Genomic DNA, 20368 nt, shown 5'->3' with positions numbered 1-20368 from the left:
TTGTGTCAGGTAAATAAAGGCAACCTGTGTAATTGTGAAATTGCAATTAATTTTTAACTTATTAATTTATAAATATAAATTACAATTAAATTTATAACTGTCCCATGGCAGTTATAAAGATTAGTTCTAATAAACAGCCGAGGAAAGCATGGAAGAAGGCTTTTGAACCAATCTTTTGTTTGCAAATAACAATTATATGTTTTGTAAGAAGAGTTATTTGAATTATAACTTTAGAATGTTGCTTTTGATAAGAACTTTTTGCTTGTAATTAAGTCTTAGGCTGTTTTGCAATAAGAACCTTTGAATTATAACTTTAGAATGTTGCTTTGTATTAAGGATTTTAAGCTGTAGCTTTAGAATGTATAAAGGATTTAAACAGAAGAGGGAAGTGACCCAAGCTATCCCAAGCTCCTGGAAAAGGAAGATGGACATCAAGGTTGCTGATTAATGATTTCAAAAGGGGAAACGGGACATCACTGTCTTAAATTAATGGTCCTAGAAAACGGAAGCTGGATCCCATCTGGACACACATCCTGGGATGTACATCCTGGGATAGATCACAATAGAGTATAGAAAAATTGGAAAGGAACCAGACATCACCAGCGCAGATTTACGATCCTGAAGCACAGAATTGTGACGTCAAACGGTCGAAATAGAAACTGCTGAAAGCTCGCATAAAAATGGGAAATAGAAACTGCTGGGGAAAGCTGATGAATACGCATGAACATGATCAATAAACACCAGCAAGCCCAACAACCCGTGTGCAGTTGGAGGGGAAAAGCCCCACACTGCACCCAGCGCTGTCTCTGCTCATGCGTTACCATATTAATGAATTAATTAATTAATTGAATTGCTGATTGATGTATTGGCTGAGTCAAGCTCCTCATTTCCAACAGGCCCCACACCCTGTTTGGGGTTCTGAAGGGTTTAACCCCACTTGGCTTTGGGTTTCCCACACCCTGTTTGGGGTTTTGAAGGGTTTAACCCCACTTGGCTTTGGGTTTCTCACACCGTGTTTGGGGTTCTGAAGGGTTTAACCCCACCTGGCTTTGGGTTTCCCACACCCTGTTTGGGGTTTTGAAGGGTTTAACCCCACTTGGCTTTGGGTTTCCCACACCCTGTTTGGGGTTCTGAAGGGTTTAACCCCACTTGGCTTTGGGTTTCCCACAACCTGTTTGGGGTTCTGAAGGGTTTAACCCCACTTGGCTTTGGGTTTCCCACACCCTGTTTGGGGTTCTGAAGGGTTTAACCCCACTTGGCTTTGGGTTTCCCACACCCTGTTTGGGGTTCTGAAGGGTTTAACCCCACTTGGCTTTGGGTTTCCCACACCCTGTTTGGGGTTCTGAAGGGTTTAACCCCACTTGGCTTTGGGTTTCCCACACCCTGTTTGGGGTTCTGAAGGCTTTAACCCCACCTGGCTTTGGGTTTCCCCGTTCACCCCTTTCCTTTGTCGGCATTTGGGATCACCGAGTTCACCCCTGCTCCCTTTTCTCGCCCCTCCTTTATGAACATTTGGGATCAGCGAGCAGAGCCGGAGCCTTCCCTTTCCTCCCTCATCCCCTCCCACGTTCCTGGAAGGTCACGCGGTGTCCCCACCTCCATGTGGACGCAGGAATCCGCATGGCCGGCCCGACCAGTTCAGACCAGTTCGTTATCAGAGCGTCCCAGCCAAACCCCCCGCGGCTGCCGGGGGTGTTCCGGGCCGGGGAAGGTGATAAATCTGCCGGGGGCAGGGCGGGATGGCCGTGCCAGGCAGCCCCTGGAGCGCCATTCCCAGCGGGAATGCCGGGGGGTAGGGGGGAGGAGAGGCTGGAGGCGCCAGGCTGGCCCGGGAGGGGATGAACTGGGTGGGCAGCGGCTTTGGGAGACCCTCCGAGCCGCGGCTGCCGGGGCGTGCTGGGGCCCAAAGCCGGCTGCGCTGCCAGGAGGTGACGGACGGACAAAGGGACACGCCGGGAGGTGACAGCGGCTCCCGCCCGCCCCTGCCGCTGCCCCGGCTGGGCAGCAAAGGTGGGTGCGATGGAGCCCCGCCCTGCCAGGGCTCTCCAAACCCTCCCACCCTTCCCTGGCCGCTCCTCGATTCTCAGCCCCGGGAATGCGGGTCCTGCTCCCCGAAATATCCCGGCACAAGTTTGGGAGCACCCCGGGGACCGAGCGGTTGATGCTGGGGCTGGATGGCGGCAGGCGCTGGGGGGGTTCGTGCCCTGGGGGTGCAAGGACCCCAGGATCCCATCATCCATGGATATTCCATAGCCTGGGGCTGCAGGATTCCCAGGATCCCCTTGTCCATGGGTATTCCATACCCTGGAGGTGCTGGGACCCCGGGATCCTCTCTTTCGTGGATATTCCATGCCCTGGGGGTGTAGGATCCCCTCTTCCATGGGTATTCCATACCCTGGGGCTGCAGGATTCCCAGGATCCCCTCTTCCATGGATATTCCGTGTCGTGGGGGTGCAGGGATCCCCCCTTTCAGGGGGACCCCGGGTGCCGATGGGGTGCAGTTTGCGGGTCTTTGCTCCCACTCCGCTGACGGATCCGAGATTCCCGGAGGAATTTGGATCCCCAGGGGATGAGGGAAGCGGCGCTTCCCGGGCTCTGCGCGCTCCCGTTCTTCTCGGGGGCGGAATCAGCGCCGGGAGCGGGATGGGAAGAGGAAGGGAAACTCCCGGGGGGAAACTCCGGGAGAGCTCCGCCGGAGGGATCGGCTCCTGCCGGATGTGGGTGCGGAACGAGACCGGGCTGCGGGGCCGGAGGACTGGGGTGCAGGATTGGGGTGCAGGGCTGCAGGATTGGGATTCAGGGAAGCAGGATTGGGGTGCAGAGGTGCAGGATTGGGATTCAGGGAAGCAGGATTGGGGTGCAGGGGTGCAGGATTGGGGTGTAGTTGAAAAGTTACAGGTTTGGGGTGCCGGGCACAGGCACTGGGGTGCAGGATTGGGTTGCAGGGGTGCAGGATTGGGGTGCAGAGGTGCAGGATTGGGATTCAGGGAAGCAGGATTGGGGTGCAGAGGTGCAGGATTGGGATTCAGGGAAGCAGGATTGGGGTGCAGAGGTGCGGGATTGGGATTCAGGGAAGCAGGATTGGGGTGCAGAGGTGCAGGATTGGGGTGTAGTTGAAAAGTTACAGGTTTGGGGTGCCAGGCACAGGCACTGGGGTGCAGGATTGGGTTGCAGGGGTGCAGGATTGGGGTGCAGAGGTGCAGGATTGGGATTCAGGGAAGCAGGATTGGGGTGCAGAGGTGCAGGATTGGGATTCAGGGAAGCAGGATTGGGTTGCAGAGGTGCGGGATTGAGGCACAGCTGCAAAGTTACGGGTTTGGGGTGCAGGGCATAGGTGCAGAGGCACAGGATTGGGGTGCAGGGAAGTATTGGGATTCAGGATTGGGGTGAAGGGGTGCAGGGCTCTCCATCCCAACCCCCTCCGTGCTGCAGTGCTGCTTTGCAGGACCTGAGGCTGACGCCCCGCAATTTAGGGACAAAAGTGGGGTTTCAGGCTCATCCAAGCCCCCGTGCCCCGACGCCAGGATCCCTTGGGGACATCGCGGGGTGACCCATGGGGTGGGCCATGACACGTGGCAGGGACAAACAGAGCCTCGGGCAGGCAAAGGGGGTGCCAAGGCATTGCCAGTCCCGTGTCACCCGCAGGGGGACAGCGAGCGGGTCTCGGTGTCCCCAGCTCCGCCGTGTCCTGGCTGGTGCCCATGCCGGTGGCCCTGGAGGTGTCGCGGTGGCCCTGGAGGTGTCGTGGTGGCCCTGGAGGTGTCCCAGCGCTCCGGGCGCGGGGCTGGCAGCACCACGGGTGGCACCTGGCTGGCAGCGTCCCCAAGCCGGCAGTGACGTCCTGTGGGACGTGCTGAGCCAGCCTCTCCCTTGCAGCGGATCCCGCAGCTCCTGGAGGCAGCGCGGCCCTCGGGCAGGATGTTCTCCCCGCCGGGCTGCAGGAGGGGCTTCCCCAGGGAGGTACGTGCTGCTGGGGCTCTCCTGGGGTGGGGTGGGAGAGCAGCAGCTCCCCGGGGCCACCGTGGGTGCCCGCTGCTCCATCTCCATCCCTGGGGATGCTGAGGAGCCGGGAGAACATCGCCGCGGTCTGGGGAAGGATATGGGATGATCTGCGCTTTCCCAGGGCAGCTGGGTGGGCTCCTGCCTCCCCATCCCTGCTGGGACAAGGCTGCTCCGGGGTCTTACGGCTCTGATGTCTCCACAGCCCGCCCCGTGGTGGGATGGTCCATGGCCACGTCCCCCTGCTGGCCCCGAGGACGCCTGGGATGGACCACCCTGGGACGGGCCACCCTGGAATGAGCCACCCTGGGACGGGCCACCCTCGGATGGGCCACCCTGGAATGAGCCACCCTGGGACGGGCCACCCTCGGATGGGCCACCCTGGAATGGGCCACCCTGGGACGGGCCACCCTGGGAGCACCAGCTCAGGAGTCGCCGGCACAGGAGGCGCCCGGTAAGGGAAAGGCTGGGGGGAGATGTCCCAGGGATATGTCACAGGCACTTTGGGAGTGTCAGAGTTTGTCAGGGAGACCCTCCCAAGTCACAGCAAGGAGCCCCTGGCTCACTGAACCCCATCCCCAAAACGAGCCTGGGCATGTCTGCGTCCACTCGTGGTCCCCCAGGCACAGACAGGAGTTCCTGGCTTTCCAAATTCCCAAAAGGAGTCAGGATCCAGCTGCGGAGCTGGCCAGCAGTTTGTGTCTAAAGGATTCCACAGCTTTGCCCCCCAGGACTGAAAATGGCAAAACAAATACATTTACATAGGTTAAATAAATAATATATTTCCATGGATGGCGATGACTGGGCCAAAGGATCTCCACCAGTTATCTACATGAGGTGCTATGAATGAGGTCTTATATGTCTAATTTAATAAACCACAAGATTAGAATTGAGCAGCAATTTCATATAATGAATACATACATATAAATAAATAAATAAATAAATATAAAAAATTGAATACAGTCAAGCAAGCATGTACAAAGTAAATTTTGGCAGTGATTAATTAAGTCTGATTGAAGTTCTGATAAGGCATAAGCAAAATCAATCGGGGTACGGGGGTGGGGGTTTCTCACCCTGCCTCATGTACAAAAACAAAAGGATCCAAACACAACTTATGTACTGTATGCTAATACATATTCATCGATATTTTCCATAAATCCCCTCCTGTTTTTGATTCTGGAAATCTACATCACTACCCTGCACAGCACATGCTCCACTTGTTGCTAAGGGGTCTTTTTCCTTTCCGGTGTTTTTTTTTTTTCAGAGGAAGGCTTCTCCTCATCCTCACTGGCCTTTGAACAACCCCGCAGGTTGCACATGCACCCCAAGCCTTGTGTTACAGAAGCCAGCATTATATTCCAAAAATAATCCTTATTATTCCATAGATACCTGGAATCATCCCAGTTTTGTCCATTTCAAGGCCAATTCTTTAATTATCCCGAGGCCTATTCAGTTTTGGGATTTTACTTATCTCAAACTACATCCTGTACCCTATTTTCTCATGAAGATCTGTTTCGTGACACTAATTATATAACCTTTTCCTCTATTACTTTTCAACAAATACATTCTAAAATATCAATATAGTTACAATTGTTAGCACGAATCGTATTCGTTTATCACAGCGGTTATACCAGGGCACTGCTAATTAAATCAATAGTTAAATCAAAGTTAATTAGCAATTACAAAGTTTGGATTGATGTTGCTCACCCAGACCCACACAAATCTCTGGCTCAGCCTCCAGGAGTGGCCCTGAAGAGCTCCAGAAAGGAATCCACACTGACTCCTGGGAGGGCCGTGCTGGAAATTCCCCTGTTCAAAAGTGGGATCCAGCTTTTACAGCATGGAATGATGGAGTCTGGGAGGGGTTTGTGGAGCATTTGTCCTTAAAAAAGCAAATTGCTGCCCTCTGGTTCCTCCTAGGAAACATCTGCCCCTGTTCCCTGCCGCTGCCACTTGCTCTCGGGGTTTCACATCCTCATGGGGTTTCATTTTGGGATGTTTGAGTCAGGCTGCTCTCAGTGTTCTGCTGGCAGCCTGATCCCCCCCTCCACTGCTGCTAATTGTCGCAGTTTGGTGAAATCTGAGCTGGTTCACCCTAACTGCATCCTGCTGCAAAGGGGGATTCACCCACAAATCCAGGGCAGCCCAAAGCAGGGGCTCCCCGGGAGCAGGAGAGGCAGGAAGAGCCGAGGGTCACAGTGGGGAGGGGGAGCAGCGAGAAATCCCGAAAATCCCCGTGGGCTGTGTCCTCACCGTGGCCTTTCCCGTTGCAGCCCAGTCCCAGAGCCCCCAGACCCTTCCCCGGCCCTGGTGACGTCCCGTGGAAGGAGGAGGAGGAGGCCAGGAGGTGGGCACCCCACGACCGTCCCCTGGCACCCCCTTGGGATGACAGAGAAGCCATCCCAAGACCTGAGGACAGCTTTGGGGAGATCTGGTACCAGGTGAGGCGGGGTGGTGGCAGCCACGGGAGCGAGCGGCGAAAATGGGGCGGGGGCCACTCACTGCCCCGGTGACAAGGACAGTGTGTGGGGACCCTCTGCAGTCACGGCGTGCCCTGTCCCATTCCCTGCAGGATGTGCTGCCTGACCCCTGGCCCGAATTCCCCGAGGAGGAGCAGCACCCGCCCGGGCCCCCCGCCGGCCCTCCAGGGTGGGTGCCGGGCTCGGGGGGCTCGGGGGGGCTGTGGGGTGACAATGAGGGACACCAGGACCGCTGGCAGCTGTCCCTGCCTAGGCTGGGGTTGCACAGAGACCCCTCCCAACCCACACCCCCACCCTGGGGCTGTGCTCCTGCAGGAATCCAGGGACTTCCCGGGCGCACCGCCCGCCCTGGAGCCATCGCCCGGCCGGGAGACGCAGGAGCCACCTCCGGCAGCTGATCCTGGTGCCCCAGGCGTGGTGTCCCGGACCCCCCCGAGGTCTGTGCTGTCCCCCTGCCGCCTCCTCGGTGCTCTCCAGCCTCTCCCGGGGCAGGCTGAGGAGTCTCTGCCGCTGTTTCCCCCGCTGCTGCAGGGCACAAGCCTCGCTCCAAGCCCTCCTCCCCTGCCCACTTCAAGAGGAGCCAGCCGGCGGCCAGGAAGGAGCCGCAGCCCCCGGAGCCTCCCCAGCCCCCTGCTCCTCTCCAAGGTGCTGCGGAGAGGCCGGAACAGCCGCAGGTGTGGGGTTTTACCTGTCCCCCCCGCTATCCCACAGCAGGAGTGTGCTCACCCTGAGCCTTGCACGGTGTCCTGGTTTTCCTGCAGGGTGAGCCAGTGGCGACTGGGAATGTCCTGGAGCCCCCCAGTCCTTCCAGGAGCCCTCAGGAGAGCCCGGCTGCTGATCCCGGTGCTGCGGAGCCGCCGGTAGGAGATTCCCTCGTCCCAGGGGTGCTCCCAGCTCTGGAGCTGCCTGGCTCAGGGGTCTCCTTGGCTGCTGTGACATCTCCCTCCTCTCTCATCCAGCCTTTCCCCTCTCCACCTCGCTGTCTCTTTGCCAGGCATGGAATTTTCCCAGGCTCTTCTCCGTGGTTTCCTGTGGGTTTTAGCGCCCTGTCCATCCCATCCCGGGATAGACACGTGTCCTCACGCCATTGCCTGTCCCCAGGTGGAGCTGGGAGCTGAGCAGACCCCTGTGGGCAGCCAGGATCAGGATCCCTGTGCTTCAGCAACAGATCCAGCCCCTCCGGAGGAGACCTCCAGCTATCCTGAGATCCAGGATCACCTTGAGGTATGGGACTGCTGGGAAGTGGCACAGGATCAGCTCCAGGCTCCCCAAAATCCTCCCCACCAGCAGCACACTGCTTCCCCTGTTTTTCTATTCCCACCCTAAAGCAGAGCCTGCAGGGAGGCACAGTCCCCTTCCCAAACCCTTCGTCCCCTCACTGTGGACTCCACAATGCCCCTGCAACGTTTGCACAGTGTGAGGAACGAAAGCCACTCCTCTGAAATTTGAAGGGTTTAATAGGAGATAATAAATAAGGGAGAAATAAATAAAGCAGAAGTAACAGTGCTGGGTGCATAGCTGTGGCCAGAGGCACGCACACTCCTCAGCAAGCAGTCCTTTGTGCTACTGCAATTGCATTACTTCCTCAAATTTCGTGGCACATTCTCAGGGCAAGTTTGCCACAGCTCTGCCCTAGATTGGATTAGGACTCAATCTGAATTGAATTGAATTAGGATTCAAGCTGCTGCAGGGTCCGAGGGTCCATCAGCAGGCAGCGCAGGGTGCTCCTCTGGTGGTCTCCTGATGCCACTTTAGACCTGGCATTCTCTTCTTATGGTATTTTGTTGTCTTTTGTGCTGTCTTGGTTATATATTTTACGGGAGCGGTTATCTCTTGTGACAGCCTTGCTTTATGCACATTGTCAGTTATACAATCCACCAAAGCGGTTACAAATTTGTCTTCTGTCTAAAAGCAGTTACAATTCATAAGCAAGTGCCATTTATGATAATAATTTGCAAAAGCAGTACAGTGAAAGCCAAATTTACCTGGCTGTTTATAACACACAGGTAGAGCCGTGCAGCCCTGGTGTCCCCAAGGCTGGCAGCGGTCACGGCTCACATCCCCAGAGCCCAGCAGCCCCTCCAGACCCTGCCAAGAGGGAGCTCCTGGAACCCAGCTCCTCTGGAGAGGCAGGGGCTGAGCTCAGCCCACGTTCCTGGGAGCAGCCGCCGCGTAGAGCTGGAGAAGCCGAGGCAGAAGCTGCCCAGGATGGGGTGAGTTTGGGATGTGGGGCAGCTCCGTGTCCCCACCCCGTGTCAGAGCCCTGTGATGCCACTGCTGCCGTGGGGCCGTGCTGGCAGCGCTGTCCCAGCACAGCCACTCTCTGTCCCTCAGCCCCTGCAGAGCCTTCAGCCACTCAAAGAGCCTCAGCTTCCTCCAGGATCTGCAGCAGAACCCGAGGCTCAGCCCAGCCAGGCTTCTCCTGGTGCCTGCATCACCCCAGAGACCTCCCCAGGGCCCCAGCAGCCGCCTGGGGCCGGTGAGACAAATCCGGTACGGGGTCTGGGTGCCCCGCAGTGTCCCCCTGGGCTTGGGGACACTGCCACAGCCAGAGGGGGATCCCTGTGGCCTGCAGGACCTGGGGTTAAAGGGCAGCTTTGTCTGGAGGCAGAGCCCGTGTCGGCCCCGCTGAGATGCCGATAAACGGGACACGGCTGGGAAAAAAGCCAGGGAAGTAACCCGAGGCTTGGGGGTGCTGGAGCGTGAACAGCCCTGGACTCGAGCTCTGAGGAAGCCGAGGAGAACCCTCCAGAGCAGCTTAATTACTGCTAACGAAGGAGAGAAGCTGGGGCAGAATGGGAGCGGGGAGCAGTTCTGGCACCCGAGGGAAGGGTGACAAACCAGTGGCTCCTTCCACAGAGTGACCAGTTCCGGGCTAGTGACCAGCACTGGCAGCCCCAGTTTGGCTCAGTCCCTTTCCCCTCTGAGCCTTCCTTGCCTCTTCCACCTCCCAGGCTGTGTCTGGCCAGCACCAGCTCTGCTCCGTGCTCCCGACGCCGTTCCCGGCCGGCATCGATTCCCGCTCCGCCGCCGTCCTCAGAAGGAAGGCAAAGATCGAGCTGGTGAGTCCTGGCAGCCCTGGATGAGCACCTGAGGGTCTGGGAGCGGCTCCAGGGTGTGGGATCTCACCTGAGGAGCTTCGGGAGCGATGCTGGGTGGTGGGGGGTGTGAATTTGGGGTTTGGGGGCCCTTGCAGGGGGAGGTGCTGTGGGCAGTAAGGGCTCGGATGATGTTTGGGGACTAAAAGTAGGTGTTGTTTGGTGCTGGTTTTGGGGTGCTGACCCCGTGGCCCTCGCCTGCAGTCGTACCAGCAATTCAGCCTGAGCATCGCCGTGGTGGCCACGATGCTGCTGCAGAAGGAGCCCTCGATGGAGGCGGCGCTGGGGCTGGCGCTCAGGGCCAACCTCCGCCAGTGCCGCATGCACCACCTGCAGCAGCTGGAGGATTTCATCGACAGCCTCGACTCGGACACCGCCGGCCTCTGATGGCAGCCACCCCCTCCTGCCAGCTGGCTGGGGGTGATGGGGGCTGTGACAGGGCTGTGACAGCGCTTTGGGGTGCTCAGGAGGGTGCTGAGCCTGCGGGACAAGGTGGGAGATGTTGGCAGCCCCACTCTGTCTCTTGGAGAAGGAGGGTGAGCAGGATATGTCTGGGTTTAGCCCTGCCCAAACCCCTGAGGGCAGCAAAAGTGTTACTGGTTTTACTGGAGGGAGGGCAGCAGTCCCTCTCCTCCATTCCTGATTGCCAGGAATGTGTCCCCAAACCCCAGCGAGTGTTTTTGGGTTTAAATCTACAAATAAACCGTGTCCTCTTTGCAGCCCTTGCTCTGCCATTGTTCTGTTCCTGCAAAGGGAGGGGTCCCACAGCGAACCCCGGCTGTGGCAGAAGGCAGAGGTCACCCCTGGGGACCTCCCAGCCCTGGTGACATTGTCAGTGTCACAACGGGCTGGGAAGGAACAGGGCATTCGGATTTCAGCCAGACTTTATTGGAGCTTTGTCATGGGCAGCAGCAGAGCTGCGCCCCGGTCCCCTCCCCATGGTGGCAGCAGGACACGGTGCCACCAGGGATGGAGAACAGGTGGCAGTGGGGCACAGAGGAGCCCAGGGAAGGATCCCACGTGGTCCCCAGCACTGGGGTGATGCAGGCAGCTGCCCTTGTCTGGAGCTCCGGCCGCTCTCCCTGGAGCTGCCTTGTCGGAGGTGCTGGAGGCCGGCCCGGCCCCGCTCCCTTCCTGCTTTACCTGTTCCTAATTTTGGGAGAGGCTGGCAGGAATTGCAGGCTCTGCCAGGGGCAAGGATCCCAGCAGCTTCTCCCACCAGCCTTGGGCCGTGTCCAGGACGCGCTTGGAACGCGTTGAGGCCATGCCAGGACCTGGCAGTGCCGCTCGGGGACCCCGGGCCCCGCTGTTAGGACACACTGCAGTGCTTGGCCGTCCTGCCCCTGCCCCTCCCCGGGGGCTCCCTGCCCAGGGAATTCATCCCGGGCTTAGGGATAGGCTTCCCGAAAAAGAAACCCTCCTCCTCCGAGTCTGAGTCCGAAGATGAGGAGCAGGTGGGGCACCAGGAGTCGTCCTCCTCCGTGCCATCCTCTGCCCGCGGGCTGTGTCGGGGAGGGGAGGTGCCCGCTTGGAGCTGTGGGTTTCCATTGCCCGCAGCTGTTCGGGGTTCAGGGTCTTCCAAAAGCGGGTGGCCCAAGGCTCCAGGCTCGTTGGGTCGCTCTGGGCCAGGCTGGGGGGCCGAGGGGTGGCCGGCTGGGGGTCCCAGCATCCCTGGGTGCTCCTTGGCAGCGTCGCTGCTCCGCTCCCGTGCGGCCGCTCCGAGATCCTCGGGGCTCCTGAACGCGGGGTGCACTGGGGCCTGATCCGAAAATGCCTCTGGAAGAGGGGAAGTGGGTGTAAGGGAGGAAGGAGAAGCTGAGCCTGCCCTCCCACAGCAAGGGTTGTCTCGGGACACAAATGGGCTGGCACCGACCCACCCCCAGCTCCCACCGTGGGGAGTTTATCACCACTTCCCACGGTGTGACATTCCCAATAAAGTCCCCAGAGCCTGGATTTGCTCCCACCCCATGGCAGTAGGATCCTACCAGCCCCTTCCCCCCACTGCCTGCAGCCCCCCGCTGCCGAGCTCCTGCCGGCCGCGCCGGCTCGGGACAGGGGCGTAGAGTCAGGGGATGGAGCGGAGGCGAAAGCCGAGTCGGAGGAGTCGGAGGCGGTGGAAGAGGCGTCCTGGCCGCGGCTGCAGGTGTCGGAGCAGAAGAGGCGGCCGCGGCGGCAGGTGAGGGGCTGTCCCCGCAGCGGCGCCCGGCACAGGCTGCAGCAGAAGCAGGCGGCTCGGGCGTGCCAGTGCAGCCCCTGGTGCGTGACCTCCTCGCTGTCAGCACCTGCGGGGCAACCATGGCGTGAGGGAAAGGTTCTTCAAAACCAAAAAAAACCCCAAAAAAACCAAACAAACAAAACAAACAAAAAAAAAAGACAAAATCCGTGCTCCGAAGGCTCCGGCTCCACAGGGAGCCTCGTACCGATGGGGTCCCCGCACGCCTGGCACGGCTCGGCAAAGAGGCTCTCGAAGCAGCCCCGGCAGCAGGGCCGGCCGCTCCGCATCACGTAGCGCTGCCCACGCAGGGGCTCGTCGCATTCCAGGCAGCAGAAGTGCTCCAGGTGCCAGCGCCGGCCCTCGGCCTCGATGCACTCCTCCATGAAGATCAGCTGGAATGGGAAAAAGGGCCCCTTCCTCTCAGCACCCCGCTGGAAAAGCCGCGGTGCTTTGCTGTGCTGAGCAGTGAGGAGGAGCCCCCAGCCCGTGGGGCTCTCAGGAAGGAATATTCCTCCAGCCCATCAGTGGTTTTGATGGATTTGGAGCCCCCAGCCGAGCTCAGGGGCATTTAACAGCCAAAGGGAGGTCAAAGCCTCCCCCTGCCCGGCACCCACCTGGTCGCAGGAGGCACAGCGAGGTCGGAAGAGCTCGGCGTGGTGCCGGCCACAGTAGATCCTCCCATCCTGCTGGAAGTAGATGAGATCCACCAGCTGCTGGTGGCAGAAGTGGCAGGAGAAGCAGGACGGGTGCCAGAACTGGTCCCCCAGGCGAGACGCCGAAATCCCCGGGTCCCCTTTGTTCAGCCTCCGGCCGCACTGCAAGGCAGAGGGACACGAGGTTTGGGGCAGGGCTGGATTTTGGGGACAGGTCCCTGCCAAGGAATGGCAGCTGGAGGGGACACCTCACCTTCCTGCAGGGACAGCCGTGGCAGGGACCTGGCACGGGACACGCCAGGCCCTGTCCCAGAGCCTCCTGTCTGCGGCGGGCGCTGAAGGCTCGGAGCTGGCGCCGCTCCTCCTCGGCGAGGTCGGGGCAGTACCGCTCCTGTGGGGCACGGGGGTCAGAGGGGCTGGGCTCTGATGCCTTAGGAAATCAGGTTTTATCTTTTCCACACATTTATAACCCTGCAGTTCTTTGGTGTATAACTCTGAACTCCATACAGTGTCAGCTGCTGCTTTCCCATTTTGGGCAGACACAGCAATTCCTCTCCAGGCCTGGGAACCAAGGACACCTCACTGCCTCAGGCCCTGAGAGATGGAAACAAAAGGGAGTTGGGGGCAGCAAACTTGGGGTCAATGACTTCATTAGCTGAGGCTGTAATTGGAGGATTAACCCCCAATATGCAAATGGCCCAAATTTATACAAGTGTGAAACCCGTGGTCCATTTTTGGGTGCAGCTCCTGGGGTGGCTTTGTCTGTCCTAAATGTACCCGAAAGCCCTTCAATAAATACAACTGCTTTTTATAGCTACTTTTGTCTGGTTTTTGGGTAGTCCCAACAAGGCATCAGGTGAGCCTGGGGAGGGGAGCAGCACCCCAAAAAGAGGGGTCTTACATCGCAGTCCTGAGGAGGCAGCTGCTGCAGGAGGGCTCTGGCGCGGAGCCGGGTCCGGTCAGAGGGAGAGCCAGGCTGGGGTGAGCGGGGCCCGAAGCACGGCGGGACCTTGGGAGAAACAGGAATTTCGGGGGGGGATTCAACTGTGTTTAAGGTGCTAAAATATGTGTTTAACCACGGGAAATGGGGTGCTGTGGTGTGGGAACCCCGCGGGGCTGGGGGAGAGCCGGGTGCTGCCCACCTCGGGGGGCGCGGGGTCCGCGGGGGGCTCCAGGTACTCTTCCAGGGCACAGCCGGAGTCGCTGTCGGACGAGGCCGGGGGGAGGCCGGTGGTGGTGCCGCAGGGGGACGGCTCGTCCGGCTGGGGCCATGCAGGGCTCGGCAGGGACATGAGCTGGGGACAGAGAGCCAGAGGTGTCAGACACGAGGCAGGCGGCAGGGATCCGTCCCTGGACACGGATCCTGCGGCCGTGTGGCAGCAGGACAAGCGGCTCCTCGTCCCTTGCACGGAGCCTGGGGCACGTCCAGCTGGGATGATGCTCCAAGGCAGCACGACCTCGAGATCTTCTGGGATGATGCTCCAAGGCAGCACGACCTCGAGATCTTCTGGGATGATGCTCCCAGGCAGCACGACCTCGAGATCTTCTGGGATGATGCTCCAAGGCAGCACGACCTCGAGATCTTTGGCTGAACCTCTGCAGGAGTCCGAGGGATTTTTGGGGGGGTTCCTTTCTCTTTGGGGGTAACAGCAAACCCACAACGAGGACACGGAGACTTGGCAGGGCTGGGGCTTTGCCTGCTGAGCGGGACGGGATGGGATGGGGATGAAGCCAGGCAGGGAAGACCCCAAATGCCCAAGCTCAAGCCTGGAACAGGTTTTGGAAAACAGCAACACCCACAGCGCAGGAGCTTTCCCCCAGCCGCCACCAGCCCTTTGCTGGCACGGCTAATCCCGGGTCTAGTGGGAACAGACTGGGGTTGAGCCCAACTCAGTGGAATATAATTCCTTCCCCTCGGGCTGCCATTGTTCTGCCCAGGGCTGTTCCTGCCCGGCTGTCCCAGCCCACAGCACACGCCTGGCTCGGGGTTATGCAGTGGAAACCCATCCGGAGCCATCCCCTCCTCCCCACGCGGGCGCTTTCCACCGCGCTTCCTTCCTGCCCCGGCTTCCCAAAACAAAGGCGAGATGCTGATGTGGTGGCTCCTGGGGTTCCCTGGATGCCAGCCCAGAGCCTGACGCCCTCAGCCCGCGCTTCCTGCCCTGCCATGGGGAGCCAGGGTGGGATGGGGGGGACAATCACGGGACTGTGACCAAACACGCCCAGGGATTCACCCCTGCAACGCCCACCACGGATGGAACAACCCCTCTGGAAAATGTTCCATGCATAAAACGGTCTCAGGGATGAGAGGTGAAAACTCCCAGACCACGAAATTTTGGTCCTCCTACACCTCTGCCAGCACAAGGCCCTGTTCCCTGCTCCACACTGGGATGGTGCTGGCGTGTCCCCTCTGTCAGGGACATCCCAGCGTCCCCACTGCTCCCAGCAAACACTTCCAACATCCCCAGCACAGCCCCTGCTCCCCGTGTGCCCCTTCCTGAGCAGCACCTCGGGGTGCTGGGATGTGGCAGGGGGCAGCTCTGGAGCCGGGAGCAGGTGGGATCAGCCGGGGCAGCTCAGGTTTCCCTGCCCCGCTGCCGGGTCAATGATTAACGCTGCAGATCGGCTAATCAGAGAGATAAAACAAAAGGGCTGCTGGCTTTTTCCTGCCGTTTGGGGTCTGGAACCCTGGGGCAGTCCGGGGGGATGCAGGGCTGGTTGTAGGGTGTCCTTCAAAGCTGTGCTTTGAGATAGGGATGAAATAATCTGGCTTGACTGCGTATTTGCTGCCCAAAAAGAGCCCTGGCCTTGCTGGCTTGGTGAGGGACCACAGCTGGGCCAGGGAGCAGCCTTGGCTCTACAGGAGGAGCAGGGTTGGGGGAGACCCTGGGATGCCGAGTGGGGACCGTCATGTCCAGCCCCAGCTCTGCTGCTGCCTGGTTTGGGAATGGTGTCCCCATTTCTCCCTCCCGTGGGAGGTGGGGGCATTCCCGGGCTGTGCTGGGCTCATTAAGCCTCCAAGCTGCATTTGTGTAATCTCTTGGAACTTTGCTGTTAATTAGACCCCTGCGATGCTCTGGGCACTCAGCGGGGCTGGCGGTGCCGGCCTGGCCCCAGCCCCGAGAGGCACAGGGACCCCATCGCAGGGCCACCAGCACGGAGGGGTGACACTGTGGGGAGGGCGGCTTGGGCAGGGCTCCCGGCTGCTGTGAACGCGCGGGGATGTGCCGGAGAGCCCAGCCCAGCCCAGCTTGATGTGATTACGCTGGCTGGCAGCCGTCTGGGCTGTAAACCAGTCCCTGTAATTAGCCCCAGACGGTGACAGAGGTACGCGCCTCCCTAATGCTAAAGAGCCAGGCAGCCCCAACAGGTCTGGCTCCTCTGCTCCCCGGCCCTGTCCCCTCTTCCTTCCTGCCCTCCCTCGCTGCCTCCGGGCACTCCTGCTGCTGCCCTTCCCTGCCAAGGGATACAGGGATGCTCCCAGCCTGCCTCAAAGCCGCGGCTCAGGCGCCGTGGGGAGGTGGCACCATGGTGGCACTTTGGTGGAGCTGCCTCTCCTTGCCAGCAAGTCCCCGAGAAGGGACGTGTGACAGACCAGTCGGGCAGGCTGGGTGGCACTGGCTGTCATTTGCCTTGGCTGTAAATCCTCCTGTCCTGCCTGTGGGAGCTCCTCCGGATGCCTTTGCCCGGGCTCCTCTAGCTCTCCAAAGGATCGGAAGCCGTCGCGGCTCCCTGGGTACAAGAGGCTGAAATTCCTGGGAATGCTAATCTGATTTGGCTCGCCGCGAGCAGCCCCCGTCTCCAGCTGGCTGTGGGAGCCCGTGTGGGCTCCCAGCCCTCTGCTGCCAAGGTCACACATTAACTTGGAGCGCAGCCACCCCAGCCTGCTCGGAATTCAGCACAGGCTCCCCGTTCCCAGCCCGCCCAGGGCGCCGCATCCCTGCCTCAACTTTGCTTTTGCAGAGTGCCCAGGAAACACAACATCTCCAAAAAGCCCCTCAAAGCAGCACTGGCAGCTCCCAGGGGCGCAGCTCCACGCTGGCCTCACCCACGGGATAACCTGTTTCTGCTTGAGCTCCCGTCAACACAGCTGCGCTGGAGGAGCAGGAATAAAGATGCGGAGCAATAAAGATGCAGAGCTATAAAGATGCATCTTTTGGGGCGAGATAAGCTGAGGTCTGGCAAGGAGAGCCGGAGCAGCAAGTCCTGCCCGACCTGCAGCCGGTCTCACCGAGGAGCCCACGGTGCCTTTTGGACCTGGGGTGGCACCGGGTGGAGCAGCCCTTGGTGTCACTGCTGGGCACAGCAGAGTCGTGGCCCTCGCTTTAAAAAACGCCTTTGCAGCCCCCCAAATGATGGGGGAGGGTCTCAGCATCCTGCTCTGCCACACTGCGCCGTGTCACCAGATGGTGACCGTGGCCCGTTGGCTCACCAGGGGATGTGCCAGTGCTGCAAGAGGCTTTTCCTGCTGTGTTTTCCCTCAGTCCCACAGCACGGCAGGGAGCAGTAACCCATTCACCCACCCTGGCTCACCCATTGGTACACCCGCAGGTACGGACCGAGACCCCCGCCCCTCCTCTCCCTGCAGCCACCGGGATGAAGATTCGCGACCCCTCCTCTCCCCGTGGCCACCAGAACGAAGCCCCCCACCCCTTCCTGTGGCCACCAGACTTCAGCCCGGCACGTCCGAAGGGGGGCAGCTCCATCCCCAGTCCCGAAATCTCCCATTCCCGGCCAATCCCAGCTGGAGCAGGGATGGTGGAACCAGCGCTGCCCGCGCACCTGCCCGCTCCGGGCTGGCAGAGCCTGGCACGATGGAACGGGCGTCACCTCCTGCTCTCAGGGGACATTTCCCGAAAACAAAGACCGCTGGGACAGCGATATCATCTCCCTCCAAAAAACCCTCCAAACAGCCAAAATCCCCCCGCTCTGCCTCGTTCCCGTCCCCTTCCCCTCGCAGCAGGACCCTCCCGCTGCCCCCTCCTCTCAATCTCCCTCTCCCCCACCTCCACCTCCACTCGGAGCTGGGAGAGCCGAGCCCGGGAGTCCCTTCCAGCCGCACGTACCTGCCCTTTCCCGGCGCTCCGGGCCCCGCGCTCCGCCGCTCCGGGCTTGGCCGCCCGCTCCAGCCCCGCGCCGGCCGCCGCCGACCCGCCCTGCTCCGGAGGACGCGAGGGAATGGAGCCTGGGCTGGGAAAACTTTGCAAAGCGAAAGGAAAACATCCAAGCTCAGTCAAGGGAACACTTTTTTTTTTTTTTTTCTCTTTCCTCTCTCTCTCTCTTTTTTTTTTTTTCCCTGCTTGCCCAGGCACTGGCTCCGCGGCAGCCGGGGTCCTAATTAGAGGCTTTTTAGCCTAAACCTCGGGAGCCAGCCAATGGCTGGAATTCCAGGGCAGGCAGGGAGGGGAAGGGGGGGGGGGGACATTAACCCTACAGGGGAAAGAGCTGCCGATGACATCTGGCTCGCTCCTACCTCTCATTTTCCGAGCGCCCGCGCCCTTCCCTCCATCTGCGGCTCGGTTCGCCCCAGGTTGCCGTTTGATGGCTTTTATGATCCCGCGCGGTGATTTATTTCCCTGCCGAGATCAGAAAGAGTTGAAGCTTCATGAAAGAGGGGGAAGTGTCATTACACCCCAATTTAGAGGTGGAGAAACTTTGGCTGGGCTCTCACAAAGGAGTTAGCCAGCGGCAAGTCAGGATGTCCTAGTTTCCACAAGCCCTGAACACCTGACGAGGCTCCTCCGAGCCATTCCAGACCGGCTCCGGCTGCAGCAATTCCACCCGGGCAGGAGTCAGGAGAAAATGTATCAGAGCCTGACGCGAGGCACAGCGTCCTGCTTGTGTTCCTGTGCATTTCTCAGCGTGCTGTAAGATTTTCCTGCCCGCTGATGTGACTTTGGGGACGAGAAGGGACACGGCATCCCCAAAACCCCCCCACGTCTGCAGGGACCAGGCTGGATCTCTGCCACCTGCGTGGTCCCGAGAGCTGTGGCTGGTTTTGGGAGCCCCGAGGGGTGCAGGTGGCTCGTGTTGGTTCTGGGATCAGGGATGGCAGCTGGGCAGAGGAGGTGCCAGGCTCCGTGACAAGCCCGTGGCACCGCTGGGCGAGGCCGTGCAGGGCGGCGTTGGGGCACAGGTTAAGGTGCTGCTTTGTGGAAGTGGTTGCTCCATCCCTGGAAGTGTCCAAGGCCAGGTTGGATGGGGTTTGTGGTGCCTTAGGATTTCAGCTTTTATCTTTTTCATACATTTGTAACCCTGCAGTTCTTTGGTGTATGACTCTGAACTCCATACAGTGTCAGCTGCTGCTTTCCCATTTTGGGCAGACACAGCAATTCCTCTCCAGGCCTGGGAACCAAGGACACCTCACTGCCTCAGGCCCTGAGAGATGGAAACAAAAGGGAGTTGGGGGCAGCAAACTTGGGGTCAGTGACTTCATTAGCTGAGGCTGTAAATGGAGGATTAACCCCCAATATGCAAATGGCCCAAATTTATACAAGTGTGAAACCCGTGACCCGTGGTCCATTTTTGGGTGGGCTTTGTCTGCCCTAAATGTACCTGGAGGCCCTTCAATAAACAGAACTGCTTTTTATTCCCTTCATTCTGTCTGGCCTCTGTTTTAGGTAGCCCGGGTAAGGCACCACTTGGAGCAACCTGGAACAGTGGAAATTGTCCCTATCCATGGCAGGAAAGGGATTTTTAAAGTCCCTTCTACCCAAACCATTTGAAAAATCCCCTGAGCAGGGGGAGAAGCAGGAGGAGGAGGAGGAGGAGGAGGAGGAGGGGTGAGCACTTCCACACTTGGCTGCTGTCCCGAGGTCCCCGATGTCCCCACGCTGTTATTCTGCCGTTTGGCTTCGCTGGGAGCTTTGTCTTGGCCCCGTTCTTGCTTTGGACTTTGTCCCCGCGGGTGGTGACAGGCCCCCCCCATGTCCCCTGCTCCCCCCACGCTCCTCCATCCCTCCCCAGGGCGGAAAGATTCATGGGCAAAGTCCTCCTTGGGCACAGGGACAGACAGGTCACTCGGGGCTTTCCGAGGTGGCATCGGCCACAGCGCCATGGCAACAGCCGGGAGCAGCGCGGTGCCACCGGCGTGTGGCCCCAGTGTCCCCTCGGAGGGCAGGACACAGCGCGGTGCCACCGGCGTGTGGCCCCAGTGTCCCCTCGGAGGGCAAGGACACAGCGCGGTGGCTCCGTGTGGCCCCAGTGTCCCCTCGGAGGGCAAGGACACAGCGCGGTGGCTCCGTGTGGCCCCAGTGTCCCCTCGGAGGGCAGGACACAGCGCGGTGGCTCCGTGTGGCCGCAGTGTCCCCTCGGAGGGCAGGACACAGCGCGGTGGCTCCGTGTGGCCCCAGTGTCCCCTCGGAGGGCAGGACACAGCGCGGTGGCTCCGTGTGGCCGCAGTGTCCCCTCGGAGGGCAGGACACAGCGCGGTGGCTCCGTGTGGCCGCAGTGTCCCCTTGGAGGGCAGGACACAGCGCGGTGGCTCCGTGTGGCCGCAGTGTCCCCTCGGAGGGCAAGGACACAGCGCGGTGGCTCCGTGTGGGAGCGCTGGGAGGAGGAGCTGGCAGCTCCCCTGACGCCCCTCTGGAGTCTCCCTCTACTCCAGACCCCCCCCAAATCCCTCTCCAGTGACCCCCGAGGGCATCCTTCCATCCCAGACCGCGCCAAACCCCTTCCACTGACCCTTCCCTGAGCAAACCTCCGGCCCCGATCCCCCAAATCCCCCTGCACTGACCCCCAGCCTCCTTCCCACCCCAGACCCCTCCCCAATTCCCCTCCACTGATCCCCCCAGCCCCAAATCCCCCTGCACTGACCCCCAGGCCCCCTCCCTCCCCAGACCCCTCCCCAATTCCCCTCCACTGATCCTCCCAGCCCCAAATCCCCTTTCACTGACCCCCAGCGCCCCTCCCACCCCAGACCCC

General features: G+C 60.0%; 3 protein-coding genes across 3 annotated transcripts in view; 2 read left to right on the top strand and 1 right to left on the bottom strand.

Moving 5' to 3' along the window:
- Positions 1 to 18470, top strand: part of LOC137462700 (acidic mammalian chitinase-like) — a 134109-nt gene extending 115639 nt beyond the window's left edge. The window contains exon 12 of the mRNA XM_068173307.1: positions 18460 to 18470. The gene's annotated coding sequence lies outside the window, so the exon portion shown is untranslated. The remainder of the gene's footprint in view (positions 1 to 18459) is intronic.
- LOC137462846 (basic salivary proline-rich protein 2-like) lies at positions 1839 to 10296 on the top strand. Its single transcript, XM_068173646.1, has 13 exons — positions 1839 to 1928; positions 3877 to 3966; positions 4205 to 4453; positions 6273 to 6440; positions 6572 to 6648; positions 6795 to 6916; positions 7011 to 7153; positions 7241 to 7339; positions 7581 to 7703; positions 8486 to 8692; positions 8814 to 8972; positions 9434 to 9541; positions 9782 to 10296. The coding sequence occupies exons 1-13, from the start codon at positions 1839 to 1841 to the stop codon at positions 9962 to 9964; spliced, it is 1818 nt and encodes a 605-aa protein (XP_068029747.1). The 3' UTR covers positions 9965 to 10296.
- Positions 10768 to 18404, bottom strand: PRICKLE4 (prickle planar cell polarity protein 4). Its single transcript, XM_068173302.1, has 10 exons — positions 18173 to 18404; positions 17919 to 18021; positions 17512 to 17644; positions 13608 to 13740; positions 13347 to 13456; positions 12699 to 12836; positions 12407 to 12607; positions 11998 to 12184; positions 11563 to 11859; positions 10768 to 11353 (listed from the first exon to the last, which is right to left on the bottom strand). The coding sequence occupies exons 4-10, from the start codon at positions 13735 to 13737 to the stop codon at positions 10887 to 10889; spliced, it is 1530 nt and encodes a 509-aa protein (XP_068029403.1). The 5' UTR covers positions 13738 to 13740; positions 17512 to 17644; positions 17919 to 18021; positions 18173 to 18404; the 3' UTR covers positions 10768 to 10886.
- Positions 18471 to 20368: the final 1898 nt, after the last annotated feature.

This window comes from Anomalospiza imberbis, chromosome 26, assembly GCF_031753505.1.
Source record: "Anomalospiza imberbis isolate Cuckoo-Finch-1a 21T00152 chromosome 26, ASM3175350v1, whole genome shotgun sequence".
In the NCBI taxonomy this organism is placed as follows: Eukaryota; Metazoa; Chordata; class Aves; order Passeriformes; family Viduidae; genus Anomalospiza; species Anomalospiza imberbis.
This window is presented reverse-complemented; position numbering and strand designations above follow the sequence as displayed.

Excerpts from the sequence above, each read along its gene's own strand:
- LOC137462846 (XM_068173646.1), top strand. The coding sequence starts at position 1,839 with ATGAACTGGGTGGGCAGCGGCTTTGGGAGACCCTCCGAGCCGCGGCTG. Across the intron at positions 3,967-4,204 it reads GCTTCCCCAGGGAGGTACGT|CCCGCCCCGTGGTGGGATGG; the intron begins GCTGCTGGGGCT and ends ATGTCTCCACAG. Across the intron at positions 4,454-6,272 it reads GCCGGCACAGGAGGCGCCCG|CCCAGTCCCAGAGCCCCCAG; the intron begins GTAAGGGAAAGG and ends TTCCCGTTGCAG.
- PRICKLE4 (XM_068173302.1), bottom strand. The coding sequence starts at position 13,737 with ATGTCCCTGCCGAGCCCTGCATGGCCCCAGCCGGACGAGCCGTCCCCC. Across the intron at positions 12,837-13,346 it reads TGCCTCCTCAGGACTGCGAT|GAGCGGTACTGCCCCGACCT; the intron begins GTAAGACCCCTC and ends CGTGCCCCACAG. Across the intron at positions 12,608-12,698 it reads ACGGCTGTCCCTGCAGGAAG|TGCGGCCGGAGGCTGAACAA; the intron begins GTGAGGTGTCCC and ends TCTGCCTTGCAG.